The 23414-nt window shown below is 40.1% G+C and overlaps 1 protein-coding gene across 2 annotated transcripts in view; it reads left to right on the top strand.

Moving 5' to 3' along the window:
* Positions 1–312: 312 nt before the first annotated feature.
* The window catches only part of KCNK10 (potassium channel, subfamily K, member 10), a 60077-nt gene continuing 36975 nt past the window's right edge, over positions 313–23414 (top strand). The window contains exons 1-2 of one of the 2 annotated variants that reach the window (XM_009083360.1): positions 313–364; positions 10067–10078. In XM_009083360.1, the coding sequence (XP_009081608.1) occupies positions 313–364; positions 10067–10078 (64 nt within the window). The remainder of the gene's footprint in view (positions 365–10066; positions 10079–23414) is intronic. The other variant, XM_009083361.1, reaches the window with a different exon arrangement.

Raw genomic sequence — 23414 nt, 5'->3', positions numbered from 1 at the left:
CAGCCCGCTCCGTTCCTGCGCCCCAGGTCCTCTCCGGTCCTCACTCCATCCCTTCTCCCCCTCTCTCTCCTGGGGTGCTTGCAGCCCTCCTCACCTCGTCGGTACAAACCGCTCCAACTCCACTCCTCTGCCCGCCCCTCCCCACCTTCTTTGATTTATTTGTGTATTTCTTTCCTTGGCAACCACCAGTTCCCCTCAGTCAAACAGCGCAGGCTCCCTATAATTTGAAATTAATTTGTTTGACTGCAGCATCGAGACAGGAAGGTTGGGAATTTATTTAATTCTTTTTACTCCCTTTGCAAAAAGGAAGCGATGAAATTTCCAATTGAGACTCCAAGAAAACAGGTGAACTGGGATCCTCAAGGTTGGTGATTCTCTATTACTATCATTACTGTAGTAATAACGATTATTATTATTCCTTGTGTCTATTGACTCGTAGGAGACTATGTGACTCCAAATGGGAGGAGGCGTTGGATGCTTGTCTGCTTCCCATGTGCACTGCTCAGTCTTTCTTGCTCAGTCCTAGCAGGGTGTTAGAAAATGCTACTTAGATGTGGGGTTGGGTGGCTGCGTGGGTAAATCCTCTACTAGGTGCAAGTTTGCAGTTCTATATTTGATATCTCTCTTCCCTCCCCACCCCACTCCCCTCCCTTTTTCTTGAGTATTTTCATGGCAAACTTGCCTGGGATGGCAATGATCTCTGGCTCACAGCATTGTTTGTTTTATCAGTGGCTCCTTTGTTGTTTCTAGTGATCATTGTCTCTGCTAAATGGGTGGTACAGGAGTGGACACAGATGCAACTGCTTGCTCAGGGCTCCTCGATGGCACATGTGCGTTGGCAAGCAACTGGAGCAAAATGCTGCTGCAATATAACCCTTCATGTGGACGGTATAAAAAGACACATTAAATAATGGAGCCCAAAGGGACCTTTACATTCTTTACTCTGTCCTGTTAACAATTGATCAGCTCAAGTGGATAGTTTGATTAACTCTATAGGTAGGTTTGGAGTCTGTCTTGGGGAGTGTGTTTGTGCGGTGGTGGAAGGAGATTTACGCCAGTGCAGTGGTTTTCAATAAAATGATCCAAGTGGTGTTTGAAAATAAACCATAATGAAATGCTCTCCCTTCCTGGCATGGGGAGGAGGTTCATGTGCATCCTACAGAAGTGACTGAAAAAACCCTACTGGTAATTTGTGTACTGGTGTGTCATATTTCTGTGCATCGGTACAGGAGCAGAACAACTTGAAGCTGCATGCTCAGGTTTGCAGCAGAACTGCTGGCAGCCAGTTGCTGTACAGCAGTGCTTGCAGGAAGTATGAAGTGATAGCATGGGCTTTGATTATTCATCTTTATTCTGCAGGTTTGGTTTTAGTGGTCAATTTGCCTGTCATCCTCCATGCCCTCACATTTACAAAATGAAACATTAGAAACAGATTTTCCTGGTGTAGAAGGAATAGAGCAGAACAATCTGCTGATCTGATCTGATGCACTGTTTGAATAGTACACACAATTAAGCTTTAGTTTAAGCCTTACTACATCTTTAATTAGGTGAAGGCTGAAATCAACACATCAGCCTCCTCCGCCCTCAGCTTCCCAACGAACACATGGATAGTAGTTCTAACAGAGATTTGATTATTTTAATAGCAGTATATTCCTTATCCCAGGGTCAAATTTCTATGTGGTGAAAACTTGCTATTCCCAAGAGCTTTTCTGAATGTGTGCTCACTGCAGCTTCATTTTAATTCATTTTATGTATTGCAAAATGCCTTTTTAATGCAGAAAGCTCCTTCCTCCCTTCCACTGACAAGGCACACAGGAGGATGTACTGATGACATTCTGTGTGCAATTCCTTTGCTTGGCAATCAGCTTTACAGCATATGGATCCAACAGGTGGTTGTCCACAATTTACTGATGTGACAAAACCGTAGAGTACTGAAGCAGTTAAAAGACCTCAAACCCAGCAGGTTTCCTCTCTGCCAAGATGAATGCCTGCTAAAAACTGCAGAATCCTACCAGTTACTTTCCCTCACCAGGAAGGAAGTAAAATTTTTATTTTCTTATTCTCCAGGAGACTCATGAAATAGGTAAAATTTGCTGGAATAGAGGAAAGGCAGATTGGCAAGGAAAAGTCTAAGGCCCAATCCTTTAATCAATAGAGGAACAGTGCAGTGGCATTGTACTCACACAGTCCTCGTGTTGAATTAGTTATCTGCGTAGAAGACAAGGTAGATTAGAGTTCTGTTATTTTTGAAACAATTTATTTATGCAGATACAAATGTTAGCCAAGAGGTACATGAAATAACTATAAGCTCTGAAATTAATTTGAATTACAGTCACTTATGTAGTCCATTCTCTCACATAGATGTGAAGAATGATGTTATGTTTTGCATCCTGTGTGATATCTTTGGAGTTAAGAACTGAAGTAACTCTTCTCAGAGACAAATATCAACATATAGAAAGTTGATGGTACAAGGATGCAAAGGGTCCTAAGTATTAAAAGCACAGCTCATGTCCACTTAGTGTTCATACTCCAATACCAGGCTCATTTCAAGGTGTATTGTATGATCATGCCCTGTTCTGCTCATCAGACAGAACATGAAGTTTCCACAGTTTTGTCCAGTAGGAATTGTGCTAACTTGGGTTAACAATACTTGTAATCTATCAACTGATGCTCCTGGAAAGTAAGCTAGCAGTACAAGGACATAAGTGAGAGCTATGGTATCTCAAAGATTGGTTAGATCTGATTATTCTAGGCAATATTTTCTAGAAACTATACACATTTCTAAAGGCCAGGACCCTTGTTGTGGAGGTACGGCTGGCTTGGGACTGATGCTGCTGCTGATTTGAACCCAGATCAGAATGATAGGCATTGAAATGAAAGAATACTCAACTCCATAATGCTGACTGAACTACAAATATTTACATAGATCAATAGGTTAGAGACTACTGGTAACTTTCATCTGGCATAAAACTGGTATTCTCAGTTCACATTACCAAAGATCAATATACCATACAAAGACAGTGAAGAGAAGAGTTTTAAAAGAGTGGAATTGATATGAAGGAAGGTGCCTGACAGACAACTAATAGGAGACTGATTTCTCAGCCATTAAACTGGGACAAACAGGCTTGGAGATTGAACTGTGATCTTATCATGTTGTGTACTATCTTCACTTGTCTTGGGTATAAAGTATGTCTGTATGTTCTCTGTAAATGCTGTGTGTGTTTTCTAGATAAACAGAATATGTCATAAATCTGGAAGTGTATAGGGTCCAGATTCCTACAGTGAAGTCCCCAGCTATCCCAGGCAATCAAACTATATAAACCCATTAACAAACAGAGCAAACTCCATCCCAAAAGTCATTGGGACTTGTCCCTAACAATCCATGTGAAATAAGTCCTAGAATCTCATATGTATTGATTAAAAACTATACTATTTATATGCAGTCAGTGGATGGGTTAAGAAGTGGGTAAAAAACCCAAGCAGGCACCTCAAGAATGTTTCATGGAGCACTGGACACATTGAGTAGGGATACAGGATACCACGTTTCCTGGCCTTACGTTTTGAAAAACAAGCCTGCCATTTGTGTTAATGGTGGAATCAGCCTGTATATACACAGCCATAAAACATTCAATCTGCCTATCACTGACTTTTCCTTATCACACCTGGTGCCATTCAGGTGGAGCAATAATAACTGGAATTAGTGAAAGACCAGATTTTTAGTTTCATGCCTCATACAACTTCCCATCTATACTTTTCAGAATACGAGATTGGATTTATAGCAACATGTGAAGACATTAATTCTTGGCCTTATTGTTCTTAACTCTCTTTTTCCCTGCATTCCTCCTGCTGTTTGTTGCACCCACCTGTTGTTCATGCTTGAATTGGCTTATAGTATCTTTTCACATATAATTTTATACAGTACCTAAACTAGTGCCCCCTCATCCTATCTGAGATATCTGATTGTTATCACAATATCAACTTTTTTTCTAAAAGTTGTCTGCTTAAAATTGCTGTTTCTTTGTAGAAAAGAAAGGTTTTTGGACTGTTTCCAATATGCTCAGAAATTATCCCTAAATGTGGCTGTCTTTTCCAAGGGAAGGATGTCTGTCTTAGTGATGCTCTCAGTAGGCAGCAAATGGAGTTCAGTCTTGTTCCATCCGTTGTGCCTGCAGTTTTCTGCTGTCATTACAGTGCTATGGATTGTCAAATCCTTTTGAATTTCCAGGTTATTGTTTATCTCTACACTGATGTTTTGAAACTCTGAAGTTTTGATACAAGTTCCTGCATCATTTCACAAATACGTTGTTTGTATAGAACGTCTTTCTGCACTTTGGGACTCTAAAATCATGCATTTATTACCATCCTTACATTTAGGGTGGGAGTTAGTGGTCTGTGGAGAATTAAACTGTGGTTGAGAGTCTGGAGTTTATCTTCAGATTTTGTCACTGACTTAGAGTTTAACCTTCAGTAAGCCACCTGCCCTTTCTCTTCCTCCTTTTTTCCTTGACTGCAAACCAGAAATGTTAATACTTCCCTTATGCACAAGGGTGTTGCGAAATATAATTAACTTGTTTAGAGCAATCTAAGATCTGCTATTGAAAGAAGAGCATATGTATTGCAATCAAATGCTGAAATAATTAGGAGGGAGCAAAACAGCCTGTCATCATACACAGATCACATCAATTAAGAAATAAGGTCTCTGCACTTTAAAACTAGAGCAAGCTAGTATCACTTGAGCTTCTTTACAGACACTGAAGATTCAATTGAATTTCTTATTAGAAGTATCTAAGACACCTTTGATATTCCCGAGCTGCTGCTCTGGGGGGTCTCAAGTCTTCCATAGGTCCTGTGTCACCTGCCATGGTATTTCTCACTTCACCTGCGGCACCTCAAGCAGTGCTGGAAACCTATATGTGGGACAACAAGCTGAGTCTCAAATGCCAAATGCAGGTATCAGGGCTGCACCATCTCTTGTTAACTGTTTGAAAAATCTTAAGTAATAGCTGCTCAGCACAAATTAAACTGATGCCACTAGTGGAGTGTTACAAATTGCTGCAGTTCTTGCTTTTTCTGTCCTTTTATTCAAAGAGGCAAATGCAGAAGGCAAACTTGATTATAAAGGCATAGATGAGTAAAGGTGTTGATTTCTGTCCTGTGTTTTCAAGAAGATAATGTGAAAAGAAGCAGAGTGCAACTGTGACAATATCTTTCTGCACTATCTTAGTATCTTGGTCTATGAAGACTGTTCTGGGAAGCTGTAATGTGTGAAAATGTAGCTCTGATCCCAGCAAATGACCCATGCTCAGAGGGTACTGGTCCCACGCCAGTGGTATCACAAAATTGTGTTGGCTACTGACCCACACATCTAATAGACCAGGATTCTGCTGTGCCTAGTATGCATGGGTTGTAGAACAAATGTAAGGAGTTTATTTTAAAGTGAAATTTGAAGGAGAATAGGAATCGGATAAACAGGAGGACACTCCTGGCAGTGCATTGGTGTAGGTGCAGTAATGCTGTGCCAAATACAGTAAGGTGGAAAATTTGATGAGTTTTGAGAAAAAGCAAGAGGGAATGAAGAAATCAGAACTTTACTAAGGCTGTGTGGAGCGTGCAGGGGAGGCAGATGAATACTGTGGACCCTAATGTGGTAAGAGATAGGAAGATATAACCAAGTTAGGAGGAGAGGAAGAAAGACAGCAGAGAGTTATTAGTTTCATCATTGTTGCCTTTAAGATGCCCTGGAAATGGTAAAACTAATGTTCCGAAAAATAAAATTAGGAGTAAGAAAGTAACAGACTGAAAGACTGGACAGCAGCTTCTTAGTAGTAGTGAAGAAACATGGAACTCTAGTCAAGCTAAGAAAGATGAAGGGTAGGGTATCATTAAGATGTAATCTGTACTGTAAGAAAAGGGGAATGGAAAACATCAGAGGCTATATGAAGCTGTAAGTCTAAGATAGGAAGAGCAGTAGAGTTGTCAGCAGTGGGAGAGGTTAGGACAGAATTATTATTTCAGTGAAGAATACCAATGCTCTTTTTTTTTGCCACATATGTACAAGACTAATCCAATAATGACTTTTGGACAGAAAAGTCCCTTGGGCAACTCTTGAAAACTGATGCAACTTCAAGTGATGGAGTTTGCTTATGGGAGAAAGATATATGATATCAGTTGTAATTGGGTTGGTGTTGGTTCGGCTTCTGGGGCTTATGTGGATTTATGTAGTTAGTGTATGGACTGTATCAGTTTAAGACAAGAGTGCATAAGATGGTAATACCATTTAATTCTTACTCTCTTGATTTAATCCAGAGCTAGGACATTTACCACTCATTTCAGTGCGAGCAACATACAATTCTTATTTTAAAAGTATTAGAATTGTGTTGTTGCCACTGGCTTTACTGAGTTAAAAGTAAGGGAATGCCTGGAATCACTGGGAAAACAGAGGCCCTAGTTTTTGTGCTCTAAATAGGGTAAGCACCTGGAGTGAGATGGGGAGGGAAAATGAGGTGAAGATAAGAAATGTGTGAGCAACACACTAGTATTCAACAGGTAGAATATTACAGAATTCAGTGTGATGGGAATGCGTAACCTTTATTCTGTAATAATCTCAGTGTAATACGAAAAGCCAAAGCAGAGGATGTGAATGCTAAACAGTTGTCTGTATATTGTAGAAATTTTATGTAAAAGAAGTGACATTCAGCAAAAGGCTAAATAATAGCTTTTTTAATACCTTTTTATAGGAATATCTCTGGTCTTTGTTTTCTGTAAGGAATTGAAAATATCCCAGGACCTGGCCTTTGTCAGACAGAGGCTGCTTATATTCTAGTCCCTGAGACATTGGTTGTACTTCTGTTGTGTGTCTATAGAGCATGTATATGATAAACATTTTATCTATAATGGAAAATGTGCTCTAAGATGAACCTGCTGACTTTCATAAATAATGTGCCATGCAGTTCTCACTGGTTACCCCAAAGAGATAAAACAAGTGAGAACAGAACATAGCCTACACCCTTGTACTTCAGGGTGGCAGTACCAATCATTTTTAGTCCATAGACCGTTATTATTCTCCAAACATACTTTCTAGGCTGCTTTTCACACAAATATCAACTCAAATTATATAAACAAAATGATATTTCAAAACTAAACTGTGAATCTCTTACCACATTAATGAATCATAGAATTTGGGGTCTGTTTCTTGAATGATGAGATCAAGAATTCAGATTTCATCTTTTTCTTTAATTGTTAATACAATTCTTATGCTATTACAAATCTTACGATTGGCAGTGTCCCAAATGTATGTATCACTATGTGCTACCCATTTGTCCTAAAATACAAGTGTAGGAGAACACAGGTATGATTTTGTGGTTAGGGTAGTAATTTCAGGGTGGGCATATCTTTGTGTTGGATGTTGAAATGAAAGCCAATAGGGTGATAGAATATGTAATCTAAACCTGTATGAAGGGAATAAAAGGTGGAAGAGAATACCTGGCTTAATTTTATTTATTTTTAAATGGGAAGGGAACATTCTGCTCAAAGCTGAAGTTGTGACAAGGGGCACGAGATACAACATTTGCAAGAGGGCTTAAAACTTGTTGCACTTTGGATCTGGAGTCCTGAATAGAGTAGTGATCAGCTGCAAAGTATGGGTGTGGGTTAAATTTTTTAAAACAGAATCCAAACATAGTTAGGTCTAGTATTTTGAGTTCGCTATTTGAAATTTTAGAAGACATTTGAAAAGAAATAAAGACCTAACAAGGCAAGACAAAGGGAAGCTGCTTCAGGAAATGTGGAGTACAAAGGAGTGAGTCCAAGGTGTGACAGGGTCAGATCTGCTGTCAGAAGTGCAGAAAATGCAGAATGAACAGAGTGTACCTGTGGTAAGGCTGAAAATGCTTTGGAAAAAATAATGTGTGGACATAAAGACAAGTTTGGCCGCCTCCAACTAGAGTTCACTGTTTTCAAGATCATCGTGTTCTTTCTACCTTTTAGAAGTAAGCACATAACCTAGGTCATGCTTTAAAAAGCCCTGAAGTAGCTTTATGTTCTCTGTTGGTTCTTCAGGCATGTATCAGTGTCTTCCTTTGTAAGCAAAACTAAATCACAGTATAAATAATCTCATGGACGTATTACAATATGTATTTCATCTCATGAAGTGTCTTTCATAGATAATGAGCTGTTTATTTGGCTTGTCTTTCATTGGAGAAACACGGTTGTTTCTTCCATTTGTATCTCAATTCTGTCCCCAAATACATGTGCTCACTAGATCTTTAAATTACTTCAATTCTTTTTCTGGTAATCCATGGATTATGCATGACTGTGAGGACATTTTTTGCTGAAGACAATAGGCTGTATAACTAATAGGGGAAAACAAAAGATAACAGCCTAAAAATCTTGAAAGGCAATACAAGTTATTTTGGTATCACTGTCCTACAGGATCATCACAGTGCTTTAAGCATCAGGCTCTGAATCCCTAGATTTGTTAGAGCCATATGTTCATATCTCAGCAGGACTGACTCATCTTTTCTTTCCTAGGAAGGAAAAACCAACATGCTGCTGACTTTACTGGATGAGGATTTTGGGTTTTGGCACCTTAAACTTGTGCCACTGAGTTTCTTCAGGTTCAGTGATATGTTATTAAAGGGTGCTTGGCTTTGATTATTTCTCCCTTACTTGACACTATAATATAATAACACCAGCATGATTTGAAATGAGAAAATATATACTGACAGCTAGTGCAGGGTTTTTATCCACTAAAACATCAGCTTTTCATTTTAAAGAAACAAAAGGCAGTCACTAGCTACTACGTGTGAAAAACCTCATTCATGAAAGAACTATGAAATAAATGGTACTGTAGAAGAACCCAGATGAAATGATGGGAGCAGCTAACATCTCAAAGACTTTCCTCTAGGTTAACTCAGATCCATCACTGGTGATGTAAATGCTAAGACTGCTAAGTTTGGATTGCACAAGAATGCACTGGGTAGAGAGGCCTTGAGTAGCAGCAGTCATGACAGCTACAGAAACAACACCAGAGCCACCTCTTCATCATGCTACAGCCAGTGTCCTCATTTGCCTTCATAAGAAGCAGAGTCCCTTAGTGGGTTACAATGATATACTGACACGTAAACTTGTGACCTGAATTTCTCATTGCTACCAGAGATTATTTGTTGATTCGGTTTTCTAAAAATAGGCATCTGCTGACATTTAAGGGACTTTAAAGCCGTTGAGATGTTTGTATAGGCCTGGTATATATGACAATGGACCTAAGGGAGACCTCTGCCTGTCTGAAGCAACAGCTTAAGACCAATTAGGATATCTTATGACCTCTCATTTGGTAGTACATTATATGGATGGGCAACTAAATTACACCATTTGAGCATGACTTAGCTGGAGAAGAAAACAGCTAAATATGGGTAGGTAGCTGAAATTCTAAGGTAGTCTAAGTTTCTAAGGACCTGCTATGGTTAGGAGAAATATAGTCAAGTATGGTTCATGGATCCTGGAGCATTGCCAGTAAATGTCTGGTTTAGAGTCAGCAGAATCACTCTCTAGGCTGCACTGACCAATTTGACCATATCTTTATTGATGCTAATGGGATGTATTCCCAGTTAGAACTTAAGAAAGAAATAAGGCAAGTGTTGTTCCTGCTCATATTTTACACTTGAGCTCAAATGGCTTTGGGTAACTTCTTGTTAGGAGGATTTAGGGCAGGTGTGCACTACTTTTTCCTGTTGGTTTAATTCTCAGTTAGTGCTTTGGTGTTACATGGTTACATGTAATATTAGTGCAGCTCTGCTGAAAGTTCTAAAGTACTAATTTGAGCTTTGTATTTTTAGCAGTGATTTCATTTGTATTCACCAGCTCTGACTGCAGGAGAATGAGTTCATATTCACCTGCTATAAATTCTACATGTGTATTTTTGCTTAGGTACAGCTTAATTGTGGGCAAAACTGATTGTGGGGTCTTAGGTTTCCTTTACTGTCTCTTTCTTAAGTTTGATCTGTGAATGCATGTAGTTACATGTCAGTGATGCAGTATGGCAACACTGTGAAATACTGTGAGATGTTAGAAGCCATACCATGTCAGAAGATGCCATCCTAATGTAGCAACTGTATTTCTACAGTATTATTTGAACAGAATCTGAGCATAAGTCTTATGTAACTCAGTTGTACCAGACTCCTTATCATCTAAGATCCCCTAAATGATATACTATACAGCAAACTCCAAGCCAGCTTTGCGCAGCCAGGATCAGCCTGGCATTGACCTGGAGCCATGTGTGCCCAACCAGCCTCCCAGTGACAGTGTGCATCTGCTCTGTGAGCAGCATAATGGGTCTGATGTGTCTTTAACCTACTTCCTTTTGCTTACCTGAGCTCTCTTTGACTTACAGCCACTTTCTAGTAATGGTCATACATGCAGACTGGACAGGTAAATCATCCTGACTGTGGCAACTTTAGTGGGGCAACTTACACACTGAAAGTGTTAAATAAAAATGTGTATCCTATAAAGAATTTAGAATAAGACAAAATAAAAATGGCTATGCTGAACATGTGCATTTCAAACAGCAGCTTTTTTCTTCCTAGAGAAAGATCTTTTCTGCACAGGGTAGTTTTGTAGTAGTTGTCTTATATGTATTCTTCATCCCCTTCCAGAATAGGTTTTTAAAGTACTGGAAACCTTTCACTCACTTTAACTAAGAGTGTTAATGTGTATAGGACCTTAAGAATGCTAAATAGATTGGATTCCCAGGATTTTCAAATAGTATAGCTCCAGTGAACCAGAAAATAGCCCAACTGATGTGAATCTTGAAAGATATCTGACCATTACCACATGATGAGAGATCCACTTTTATTGCTGTGCTCAGAAAATTTGAGAAACTGCCACTTAATTGAAATGGTAGATCATTAATGAGATTTGCTTGAATTAAAAAATATTTTTCAGTAGATCCTAATCATTAGTCAGATTGGGGAAGACACCACTAGAGGAATGCAGAAATTCTTATTTCTTGTTTTTACAGAGGAACATCAGTATGATCTCTTTAGGTATGGTCAGTAATGTGCAGATACATCTGTAAGGATGCCACAAGACATCTTTGAAAGGGAACACTTAGTGCTTACACTGTTCATATTTTGCAGTTAGAGATTATACTGCATGTGTTTTTCTGGCCTTACTTGTATGTGAAAGATCTGTTTCTTGGCTATTAACCTAAGAGAGTCCTGCAGGAGATATTGTGCAGCCCCAGCTGAGCAATGTATTGGCATCTCACAGTTCCAGTCTGTACTATAGTCAGTGGTGCTGCTAAAGTCCCTGCACATGACTGAGGTAATCGAGAAATTCCTTCTCTCCACTGTTAGGCTTACTCTGGCAGACAGCCAACATCAATCACGTTTCAAATGTAGATTAGATAGTTTCCTGCTAGGAAGGCCAGCTTGAATCTTTGCTTTGTTGTCTTCTCCACTTGCTTGTTTTACCACTAGGTTTCTTTCAGTAAGAATGTTCTTCCCTTTGTACATGGACCTTCTTATGCTAAATTGCAAGACTTAGGTTTCCTTCACTAGTTGCTCTGGCCATGAGACAATTGGCTGAATCTCTTTTCTGAATCCTTGAGATAGGAAATTTGGAAGATCTCAGGCAAAACCCTCACCCTACATCATCCTGTGAGTACTTTGAAGCAGAACACCTTGAAATCCTGTGGTGGGGAATTCAGACTCTTCCTAAATGTTACTGGAATCCTGGGGCACTTCCTGATGAAGAAAGTAATCAATTTGTTTCATCCAAAGCATGTCATGGTGCAATGAAAAAAATTATTTCAGTCTTTAAAAAGAAGATCATGGATAACAGCAGAATCACTGTTCAGCCTGTCTGTTCTTCACTGAAGGGTGAAATCTGCAAAGAACCAGAGAGCAACTGTTATTCCTTGGTGCTTGTACCACAGTGACCAGAAAGCAGTTTTTCTGTATATTACCTAATGAGGAAAAACAATGGTATATGAATTTTTTCTGACAGAAACTCTTTTTCACAATGTCATCTCTATACTGCAAGATCTTGAGCCAAAAGCACTTGCTTCCTATTTGACTCTTGACAGAGCAGAGACCTGCATGAACCAGAACTCACAATTTTAGCAAGAGCAAGAAATACCAATCTATTGCTAGGGGAACAGGTTTTAGCAGTGATCTATTGGTTTTAGTCTCATATCAGAAAGAGAAAGGTGAGAATTTTTCATGGGTTTCTCTGTATTCAGTTCCTCTATAAATAGCTTCATAAACTTGATGATAGCACTGCTGCCAGTGAGTGTGTTGGAACAAACACAGTCACCAATCTTGAAGCTGGAGAGTCCCGTATTTGGGACTTGCCCCTGTCAATCACTTCTAATCTCCTCTCTATTCTTCCTGTTCCTCACTGTAATGCTCTTCTAGTTTTCATTTTCCAATACCTGAAGTTCATTGATGAGTCCTGTCACACATGAACATGTGCTTGACTTGTTGCTCTGGACTCAAGTATCAGAGGCAATGGGAAGGGTAGTGCTGAGAAGAAGAACTGAACAGAGTTACGGGTATGCTACCTCCCACGCTGCCAGCACGGTTGGAGAGAAGTGAGGGACAAGAGCAGATGGGTGGATTTGGAGGAGGGCAGGGTGGAAGAGAGGTCAGGAGAGAGAGAAAGCAAAGCAAGTGGAACAAAGTTCGCACTGCCCTCCAGCAGTGAGTGTACAATCTCACTCCAGCACAAGACAAACCTCCCTCAAGTATTCGTCTGGACTTGGCAGCTCTGTAAGTAGTGCTATAAATGGTGTCAGCAGCAGTGCATCTTCATGCTAATGCCAATAAGTGTTAGCTAGGAACCCTCTGAGGATTGCTGTCCTGAAGCCAAACTAGAAAAAAACCCCTCTGATGCTTTCAGCTATTCCTGGAGTTCATGTCCTGCCTTAGCACATCCATTCTTTTGACCAGTGAGCTGTCATGTATGCATCAGAAAAGTGCAGTGCCTGGGAGAGGGAGGAGAGAGGGGAAACTGTCCCAGCATCCCTTGACTGTGATTTTTGCAGAGATATTTTGTAATGTCAGTGAATCAGTTCTGGTGGATACCTGCTCCAGCCAGCCTTGGGCTTCCTGTTGCTCCCTGCCAATTGCTCAGCTCTAAGTCTGTGTTTGCAAGAGAGTAACTCTTTTGGGCTGTCCATTTTAGGTTCATGGGCACACTGTGACTGCTGTTATGACAGCAGAGAGGCTGGGTCAGAATCTGGAAGTTTTTGTAAATAATCATCACAAGCAGCTTACACATGGTTGTATATTTTTCCTTTATAACCAGCAAAAGAAAGGAGCCTGATATATGGCTGTCAATTAATCTCGTAACAGACAGACCAGCATTTTTTAATGTATAGTGGAAGAGAACATGTCCCCTAAAAGAACTTGAAAATTTGCTAATACATTAATGACAAATCATCATACCTGCTTGATGAAATTCAGCTTTTGAAATTACTCTTGAATTTAATTAATTATCTAAGATCTCTGTGGCAGTGTTTACATGAGACAAACTGTGAACACATACAGGATTATTTTTCCTCAGTGTAACAGGAGTTTTTCTATTATTTGTGAAATGCTTTGAGATGTTTAGGTAATCAGGAACAATTATTACAGACTTGGCACAACGGATGCAAAAAGGGATGTTGAGATGTGTTTGACTATCTTACACATAAGGGGAGGGAAAGGATTTCAAAATCATTTTCCTGCTGGGAGTCAGGACTGGAATGTCAAGATGAATGATTTTGATATTTTATATTTTTTTTATACCCTTAACATTTCACTAGTCTTTTTACAGATCCTGGATGTTGAATACAACAACGTTAGGCTGGTTTTCCCTGTTAAACTTCACTGGTAGCTTTTCCTCTTGGGTTCATAGGGCTATGCAGGACATATGGAAATCATGGACAAATAATTACTGGCAGATGAATCTGTGCCCTGTTCTCAGATACTTTTAATAATGGACATTTCGATATATTGATGGCTGTTCCCACACTTAGCTATCCTTGTAGCTAGACTTTTTTATAATATAGAATCCCCTACTTCCTTGATGCAGATTAATCAGTTACTTCTTGCCCTGTTTTTAACTGATCTAGGGAAGAATTCATCATTCTCTTCAGCTAGTTGGTGTCTTCTTTTAATTTGTGAGACTACACTTTTTTTACATTTAGTCTAAACAGCATTTTCATTTATACTAAGATAATACTTTGAAAAGTTGCAGTGAAAATCGACATGGGATGTTGAAAAGATGACTGCGTTGACAATCATTTTGTGTCATGGACAAATGACATTTGAATATGTGGTGAAGTTTGATTTACTGTGGTTCAAACCCAGATAAGAGATCCAGTGTCTGCCTCCTGTAGTTTGCTAATTCGTTCTCTCCTTCTTTATTCCTGTACTCTTAACCCTCAGTTACAACGAAGCATGTCAGTATTTAGTCACTGTTCAGTATTTTGGTAATAAGTGAGGCAGAGAAAGATGTTGAATAGATAAGCCTTTGCTGTACCAGTCAGTTTGTTTCTTTTTTTTCTATTAGTCTGAAGAAAGAAAAAACATGTCTTCATCATCATCTTCATATGCAGACATATGAAATGTTGTGCAGAATCCAGAAATGGACATAAAGTTTAAAAAAGTACAGATGTCCAAAGTAGGAGTGGCTCTTTATGAATAGGTCTTAAAACACGCAAGTCTGAGAGCAGGAAAGTGGATTTCTACTCCAGCCTTGTCATTTGTTGTAGGATCTTGGTTAAGCAACTTTGGGTTTTGTCTAGGCTATAGCTACATGGTTGTATTTAGTGAGAGTTGAATGCTGCTGCCTGAGCTCGGCTAGCCCAAGGAAATTGTGAACTTGTACCTATCTGGTACAGCACTGTTTTGAACCAAGTATGTCGTGCTAAGTGGCTAGGCCTATAAACAGAAGCACAGCACCATGCTCATGAAGCTACTCAGATCTTCTTGCCTTGAACCTGGTTTCTCTGCAAATCTTACTGAAATATTGTTTTAGTCTTTGCATGAAAGATTAAGGAAAATTATTGTTGTCCAGCATCAGATTTTTCCAGAAGTATTTGAAAGACAGTGATATATGGTTGTTGTTTCTACTTGTTATATGTTCAGGGCAGTGGTGCTCCTTCTTTAAACACTGCTGATGTTAGGGTCCTTGTTCCAAAGAGTTTATCCTCTATGAAATAATTAATTATAATATGCAACTATTAATAATGCAAAAACTGATTCAGGATTGGATTTGCTGGCATACTGAGATTTTTCTGAGTTTTATATGATTAAGGGCACTGAGATTTTAGCCCTTCAGACTTTTTATTTTCCTAGGCAGCCAGTGTGAGTTTGTCCTTTCCCTGCTTTGAAAGCTCCTTGTGAGACAAATGCTTGAACTGCCATTCTTCTGGGCTTTAAACAATTTGCAATTAGAAATGGCAATGTCTTTCAAAAATACAGTAAGTATAAAAATGGTATTCAGACCCTCCTCTCCTTCTCACTATACTTTCTTGATGAAAATTAAATTAGCTTGTACATACTTTTTTCTGTCTCTTTAGGGAGACTAGGTTCAGAATTGCTAAAGTGAAGTTCTAGAATAAAGAGTCTTTTCAACAGCCTCACAGAGAAAGGACATGGCATAGCTCATGGTAATTGTGTAGACTTTTTAATCTCTTACACACTTGTTAAACTGATTACAACTAGATTAATAAGTAATCTAACCAGTCAGGTTTTCCCGGTGCCCAATTTCTAGCTGTTTAATACCTACAAGCAGATAATTATTGTATTATATTTTTAAAAAATTGCCAGAGACATCACATTGTGTTGCTTCTTTTCCTTCATTGGTTAAAGTGTGTGTATGCACTTCCTGTCAGCATGAAATACTTAATCAATTTGACATTTAGCTTCATGTGAAAATGTATGCTGCTAACATCCATTTTCTTAAATGTGTGTAGAAAATGAGTGAAATAAAATGCTAATGTGTGAGAAGGGAAAATGAGAATGAAAGGTGATAAAAAGTGAAAAAATCAAATCCACTCAACAAGACAAATGAATATTTTTGTTCCAAATTGACCCAGCTCTAGTAGAGTGACAAAAAGGCATTATTGTTGCAAAGATGCTTGCTCTCTCTGCAGGCAGCTCATGTTCATCACTGTAGTTTATGTCCTGATCTATACATTGATATTCTTAGAGCATGATGGTAATGGACTGATGACTTTTTCACCAAAATCCATATGCAGGTAACTGGTGAGACTCAAAGGAAAAACTGTCCTGAATAATACAGTCTGAGTTGCGTCCTCATCTTTATTTCCCCTGTGCAAACTATCTGTGGTGGGTTGACCTTGGCTGTCTACCAGATGCCCACTCTGCTGCTATCTCAGTCCTCCTCCTCAACAGGAGAGACGGATAAAATAAGATGGAAGAGTTTGTGGGTTGAGATAAAGCCAGAGAGAGGATGTAGAAATTACCATCACAGGCAAAACAGACTTGACTTGGGGAAAATTAATTTAGTTTATTGCCAATTAAAATAGATTTGGGTGGGGAAAAACAAAGGCAAAGGTTAAAATACCTTCCCCCTCGTTTACTTTTCGTAGCCCAACTTCACTGCTTCATCCTCTTCCTCCTCCCCACCCACAGGGTGCAGGGAGGATGGGGAATGGGGAGCTTGTGGCAACTTCATAAGATCTGCTCTAGACTGCACCTTTCTCCTCAGTCTTTTTTCTTGCTCCAGCCTGGGTCTATACTATGGGTCACAGTCCTTTAGGATAAACCTGATCCAACATGGTCTCTCCACAGGCAGGAGTACTTCAGGAAGTATCAACCTGCCCTGGATTGGGGTCCTCCATGTGCTGCAGTGTGGATATCTGCTCTGGTGTGGTCCTCACCATGACCTCCAGGGAAATATCTGCTCCAGCATGATCTCTTTCAAAACTCGAACAGGCTGCAGGAGAGTATCTCCTACAGCTCCTGGAGCATCTCTTTCTCCTTCACTGACCTTGGTGTCTTCAGGATTGTTTCTCACACTTTTTTTCCTCATTCCTCACTGTTTGCACAATATTTTTCCCTAAGTGTACTTTCACACAGGTGCTGCCAGCTACACTGATGGGCTCAGCTGTGTCCTGTGGTGGGGCCACTGAAGTCAACAGGAACTGGCTGTGGCTAGTATGGGGCAGCCCTTGGCTTTCCACAGAGACCATCACTGTAGCCACCCTGCTACCATCACCTTTCCACCTAAACCAAATGCTCTGTCGTGGAGAGCATATAGCCAGGTACTTGTTTCTGTCAGGCACTTGCTGCACAGCTAAATGGGAGCAGAGATACTCTAGTAGTATGGACAGTAGAAACTGGAGAAGATTCCCACAAGATTTGTTCTTTGGGAAAAACTGCTATCAGATAGGAGTGATAGTGTCCTTCAGTAAAAGGTAAAATTTATTCTGATTAGTTTACTGCATAGCTAAGGTTCTTGTCTGCCACTAGAGAATCTCTCTGGCTAGACAGAAGAGGCTTAAATTCCCCTTAGTTCTTCTGATCTACAGTGCTACCAGCATCACCACTGTGTGGATACTCTCATAGCTGGGAAGCTCTTTCTACAGAGACGCCTTAACTTCAGACCACGCTGATTTATTTTCTACCATGTTCCAGTTTAGGCTGTTTAAGATTGTAATTTTCATCTAAACTATAGTTTTCTAATGAAGAAGAATGAATGCCACATTATAAAACAGTGACATTTTGTTTTCTCATAACAACTGCCTTCCAGATCAATTAAGCCATTGGGGTATTCCAAGAGCTATTAATTAGTATGTTTCAGTTATAACTGATGCAGCAGAATTATGTAGATTTTTGTGGAAACTTACTGAGGATCATTATTTTGAGTACTAGCTTGGAGTACAGAAATTGCAGAACTCTTTTGGTATGACACATTTTCCAAAGCTGCTGTCAGCGATGGCAAAACAGTGGTCAGATATAACTCCCTCTGACACAAACTACTGACATTTCTCTCTCCATCAGCAGAGAGAACTCAATATATGAACTTTTTCTCTATTTTCTCATTCCTATCAGAGGAAGCAAGCAATGACTTTATTCCTTATGCAGTTTTATAACCTAACACGTTCCTCCCTTTTCCCTGCCCCACTCAGGTAAAGCAGCAATTGGGAACAATCAGTGCTACTTTTTTTTCTAACACCACATTCAATCTTTTTTGTTTCATGTCTGTTGCCCTTTTTGCCTTTACCCTTCTCTTTCCTACTTCATTGAATGCCTTGCTGCATTTGCAGCGTATGGCTGAGATGTTGCTGAAGTCAGCAGCACTAATGCTGCATTAGAGAATCCACTTCAGGGAAAACAGGGTTAGATTTAACCTGTGGGGTGCTGCTGCAGTGTAAAGCTCTGTGCTCAGAGACACTCTGTGTTTTCCAAACAAACTGTATATCAGGCTTTACTTTCACGAACAGTAAATGCAATAACCATACTTCTCACTTCAGTGGCAGTTTGCATCAAAATGCTGCACAAACAGTATGGTGAAATTCCCTTTGTGCTGCAGGCTTGTGGTGGTTTTCACAGCTCAATTTGTGCCTTGAGGACTTGCAGAGGGACCAGGGCCAAACCAGTGTAAAACATGCCAGCACTGATAGCAGTTTTCTTTATCCATGGCTGTACGGATCCCACGGTCCCCAGGCAGCAATGCTTATTATTCTTATGCCTCAATCCAGAACAACAGCCACAGGGATACTAGTGTTCTGCCCCACATGTAATCGTAGCCTGCAGGCAGGATTTTTCTCCCTTTTCTTGATCACAGCTGTAGTCTCACCTGTTAATTAGCCCACATCATGCAAAGATGCTGCGCAAACACAAAGGGAGACACAGTCATTGTCTACTGGGATTTCTGCTCTAAAAGCCAGACTTTATAATCCAGCATAAGATTTTTGAGTGCCCAGTTATAAAAATTCAGCATTCATTGTGCTGCCTAAGTGGATGCTCTGTACTTTACAAAACCTGTTAAAAAACCACAACAGACAGAGGTGAAGAATTGGAGTGGAGAGGGGACTGGAATAGCAAACAAATCAGGTAGTGGAAATGACTGGCCATGTCTCATAATGCAAAATTTTAATGGTTTAATGATATTTTTGGTTACACATGGTCAGAAACTTCCACATTTCATTACTTCTGTTATGTATATAGCAACCACCTGTTTCCTGTTGGACAATCGAGTTCCCTTCATCCATAAACTTGCATGCATTTTCTGTTCGTGACATGTTCATGAGAAGTTCATATACCTGATAGCTTAATACACTGATTGCCTCTGCTGTTCCTCTAACATACCTCTAATCCTTGCTCTGACTTTCAGGCACAGCCCTACTCTCTCAACCTAAGCAGTCAGCAGCTGAAATCACTTTGGGGAATCTGTGGGAAGTTTTTGAGATTGGAAGAAAATGCTTGATACCCACATACCCCAGAAAGTTCTGTTTGGAGATGAGCCAGTGTCTTGGAGTGCAAGATCATATGTTATCCACTGGTGGGCTGCTAATTTTCTTGCCTTTCCACACTGTTCAATTAGGAAGCCTTTTGATGTTAGCTATGGTGTGTGGCCATTTCAGAATGTGGAGGGAGGGGAGGAAGAAAAAACTAGAATGCTCTGTCCAATTAAACTGAAATAAATGAGGTTCCTGCTAGGACTCTAAAACAATTATGGCCAGTGGAATCCTTTCATCCCCCAGTCCTTTATGATCCATCATAGAGAAGGTGGAACCACCTACTTGTAGTGATCAGTTCAAGGAAGCTGTAGTGGACTTTGCTAGCACCTCACAGACATTTCTGAGCCTTGGTACTCCAGTGCTCTGTTCTGCGACTTCATACACTTGACAAAATAGAGTATTTCTAAATTATTTCAGGAAGGAATGCTGGCTGATTAAGGAGTGCTACAGGAAGGATGTAGAAGCGCTGATAACACAATGTAGGATCTTGTGAAAACTGTAAGGAGGCTGATTTGCTCATGAATTTTCTCAGTGAAACTGGACTGCATGATAAGATTACTTTATAATTCTTACCAAACTTCCAGTTTTAGTACAAACATGAGGAAGACTTAATGGGAAGTTTTAGATGCTTGACTACATAAGTGTTTGAAGAATGCATAATTTTCTTTCTTTAAAAAAAGCTTCCATCATATTGTGAGGATTTTGGGGTAACATATTGGTACTTACCTTCAGGTGCATATCAACGTGCCTTTGTAGTTGAGCTGGAAGTATTTTGTTATCTTCCTTGGATGGACCTGCTAAAGTGGGAGATGAAATGTCCAGTTTCATTTTTGATCAACTCAGTTTCAAAATTAAAGCCAGCTGCTGAGTTTAGGAAGGCATGAGTATACATGGCCTCTAATTCTGTGCTGAATCCTGTGAAACCAACTTCATTTTCTGGTTAACATGCCAGTAGTAGCAACTTCTTGTTATTATTTGCATCCCTTGCCAGGTTCAGTTCCAGCTTCATCTTGGCCTTCCTCACCCCATCCCTACACAACCGAACTTCATCTCTACTCTCTCCAGGTTACCTGTTCTTGTCTCTGCCCTGTGCATTTGCTTTTTTCCCTTTAGTTGGACTGGCAGTTCCCGACTCAGCCTCAGCTATGCCAGACTTTTGCCTTTCTTGCCCGATACCTTGGTCCTGGGGATTGCTGGGCTGTTGGCCTTTTTGCCTTCCTAGAAGAACATCCCTTAATTCCTTTGAGATATTTCCCCAGTGTTTCCCTGTGACTCCTGTAACCTCAGGACTTGTCTCCTTAAGACTGCAAGTGTGCTACAGTGTGGCTAGCGTATTTCAGAGTCATTGGCAGAGGACTCTTGCTAATATCCTGTCCCTCTAACTATCTGCTTGCATATCATCCCACAGTTTGCCAGGGGTAAGCCTGGTACTCTCACCCTCCCCCCTCGCACCTAGTTTAAAGCTCTGTCAATGAGCCCTGCTAGTTCCTGAGCAAATAATCTCCTCCCTCACTGAGAAAGGTGGGCCCTGTCTCATGCCACAACACCTGGTGCTGTGTAGGCCATTTCATTGCCAAAAGCCCTCAGATTTTGGTGGTGCCACCAGCCGTGGAGCTACAGACTCAGTCTGTCTGTTTCTTTGACCTTAACTGTCCCTGGAGAGGAGACTCTCACCTGTGGCCCAGGTTGCTAAGCGTCTGAGGCCCTGAAGTCCTTTTTGATTGCCTTCAGACTGCCTGCTGCCACTTCATCACTCCTTGCGTGGGAGATCAATAACAGGTAGTAGTCCAAAGGCTGCACCAGGTTGGGAAGTTTCCTAGTGATGTCCTTAACTCAGGGAGGCACCAGAGCACGTCCTGGTTGCCATATTGGTCCCTCTGTTCCCCTTAGAAGGGAATTGCTTACAGCTATAGCCGGTTAAACTCTGCTGCAGTCTTCTTGAAGGTGAATGAGAGTTTTGCTTCCTTAATTCTCATCAGTATTACCAGAGTTCTCAGGTTTTTAAGCTCCTCACATAGCAGTGGGAGCCCTGGCTGTGCTGTGTGCCAGTACAAGTGCAGGCAGTGTAGTGATTTTGGATGCACAGTGTGGTGATCTTGGAGCTAGCTGTACGGGCGCTGACATTGCAATTTGGCTTGTAACATCAGTATCTTCATTTGCTTTATTTTGAAGCTTATCCAGACAACCAGGAACTCACCTTTCTCCCCCCTCTGGCATCATTTTACTGGGATAGGGCCTGTTTTGAAACACTGGTCTGTTCCTTTGAGGGCTCCTGTTCCTGTGAGATTACCTGTCTGCTTACACAGTGCATGCATGTGAATGGAGGTCGATCATTGCTTTCACCAAGGCAGATTAAGTCTTCTTCGATGTGATTTAGCAAATGCATATGGATGAGACTCTGTTCTGGGAAAAGGCTGTTCTGACAGCAGCTTGTTTTGAAAAAAAACATGAAGAAATGAAGTAGTGATCTTCATTTATTGTAAACATATCCTCTTCTCTTTTGCTCTACTTTTGTCCTAAACTATAGTCTAATCTATCCCTGTAAATCCCAGAATTTATGTAGTCCTTTATTTTTTCAAACTGTTTGTATACCTCTGCACATTGTTGAATTGCCACTGTACTCCATCCTTTGATTTTAGTAAAACTACTTGTTAAACTTCTGGAAGTTTATGCAGCTTTTGTGTTCAGGCATGGATTCTTCCAGGACATTTTTACTAGAAAAGTAAGCACTGTTTTATCTTTTTCCAGTTGCTGAAACCATGGTTTAAATATGAATGGCAGCACTTTCCTGAGAGCATGGGTTCGCAGAGGCAGCATTCTGATTAGAAATGAGGATTTCTGACTTCTTACCATGTGCTTAGGTCACTAACCCCACTGCCTTGTTGTAAAGAGTGGGATAGCTTCTAGATGGAGTATCTATTCTGTTTTTCCAATACCAAACTGCTGCTTAACATCTGTGGGCTATTGACTGCAGTTGGGCTTTCTGCATCAGCTTTGTAAGACTGTTTCTGTTATACACCAGTTGCTCAACTAGCTGCTTTAGTAGAGTCTTCTTGCATATTTATTTACAGGCTATAAAATACTTAAGGATCAACAGTTCTACATTTACTTAGGCTAGCTATTACTAATAGAAGGAAATGAAAGACTAACATAGTTCTTCTTAGGAAAAGAGTTATCTTTTATTTTAGGAATAAGCAAGCTGAGCACAGTAATCCAATGAGCTGTTGAAGTGACAAAATATTTCTAAGAACATTTTACGTTCCCTACCCTAAACTTCCCATCTTGTTCTTAAATCAGTACAACACATTTTCCTTAGAAGACAAAATCAAACAGACCGTGATTTTACTGTAAAGCTGCTATTAACACTTTGGCAGAAACATGATTTGAATAAGAAACAACATTTAAAATGTCAGAGAGGAAAAGAAAACTCAAAAGAGCTGTTTTAATGCTATCAGCTCTTGACCTCTTCCCTCCTGACATCATTTGTGGGATATCAAAGGCAGGCATTTCTTTCCACTGAAAGGTTCACCCAGCCCACACTGGACTATGCCAATATGATAAGGTGGATAGCTATTTAAAAAAATTGTAGCATGCTGTTTCTCTCACATGAGTCCTGCTCTCTTCTTAGCATGTGAACCTTGGATCCTAGGACTATTTTTCTGAGTAATCTCAAGTGTGCAAAATCAGCCCTCAGGCTTGCAGATTTTGTGTTGATTCACAATATACACAGGTGGGCTGTAACTAATGCAAAATGGATTGAATTCCATAGAATCCATGGTGGAAGTTATGTTACACTGAGTTAAATCAGCTGAGCCACTTCTGGGAGCACTCAGATTTATTTAGTACAGTAGGGAGATGTTGTGACTCAGATTTAAGATATTTGCCTGTAGAGACAGGGAGTTTCTAACTGCTTCACACAACATCACTATTTTATGTT

Source organism: Acanthisitta chloris, unplaced genomic scaffold (assembly GCF_000695815.1).
Source record: "Acanthisitta chloris isolate BGI_N310 unplaced genomic scaffold, ASM69581v1 scaffold1211, whole genome shotgun sequence".
Classification (NCBI taxonomy): Eukaryota; Metazoa; Chordata; class Aves; order Passeriformes; family Acanthisittidae; genus Acanthisitta; species Acanthisitta chloris.
Note: the sequence above shows the minus strand (reverse complement) of the source record. Positions and strands in the feature narration are given on the sequence as shown.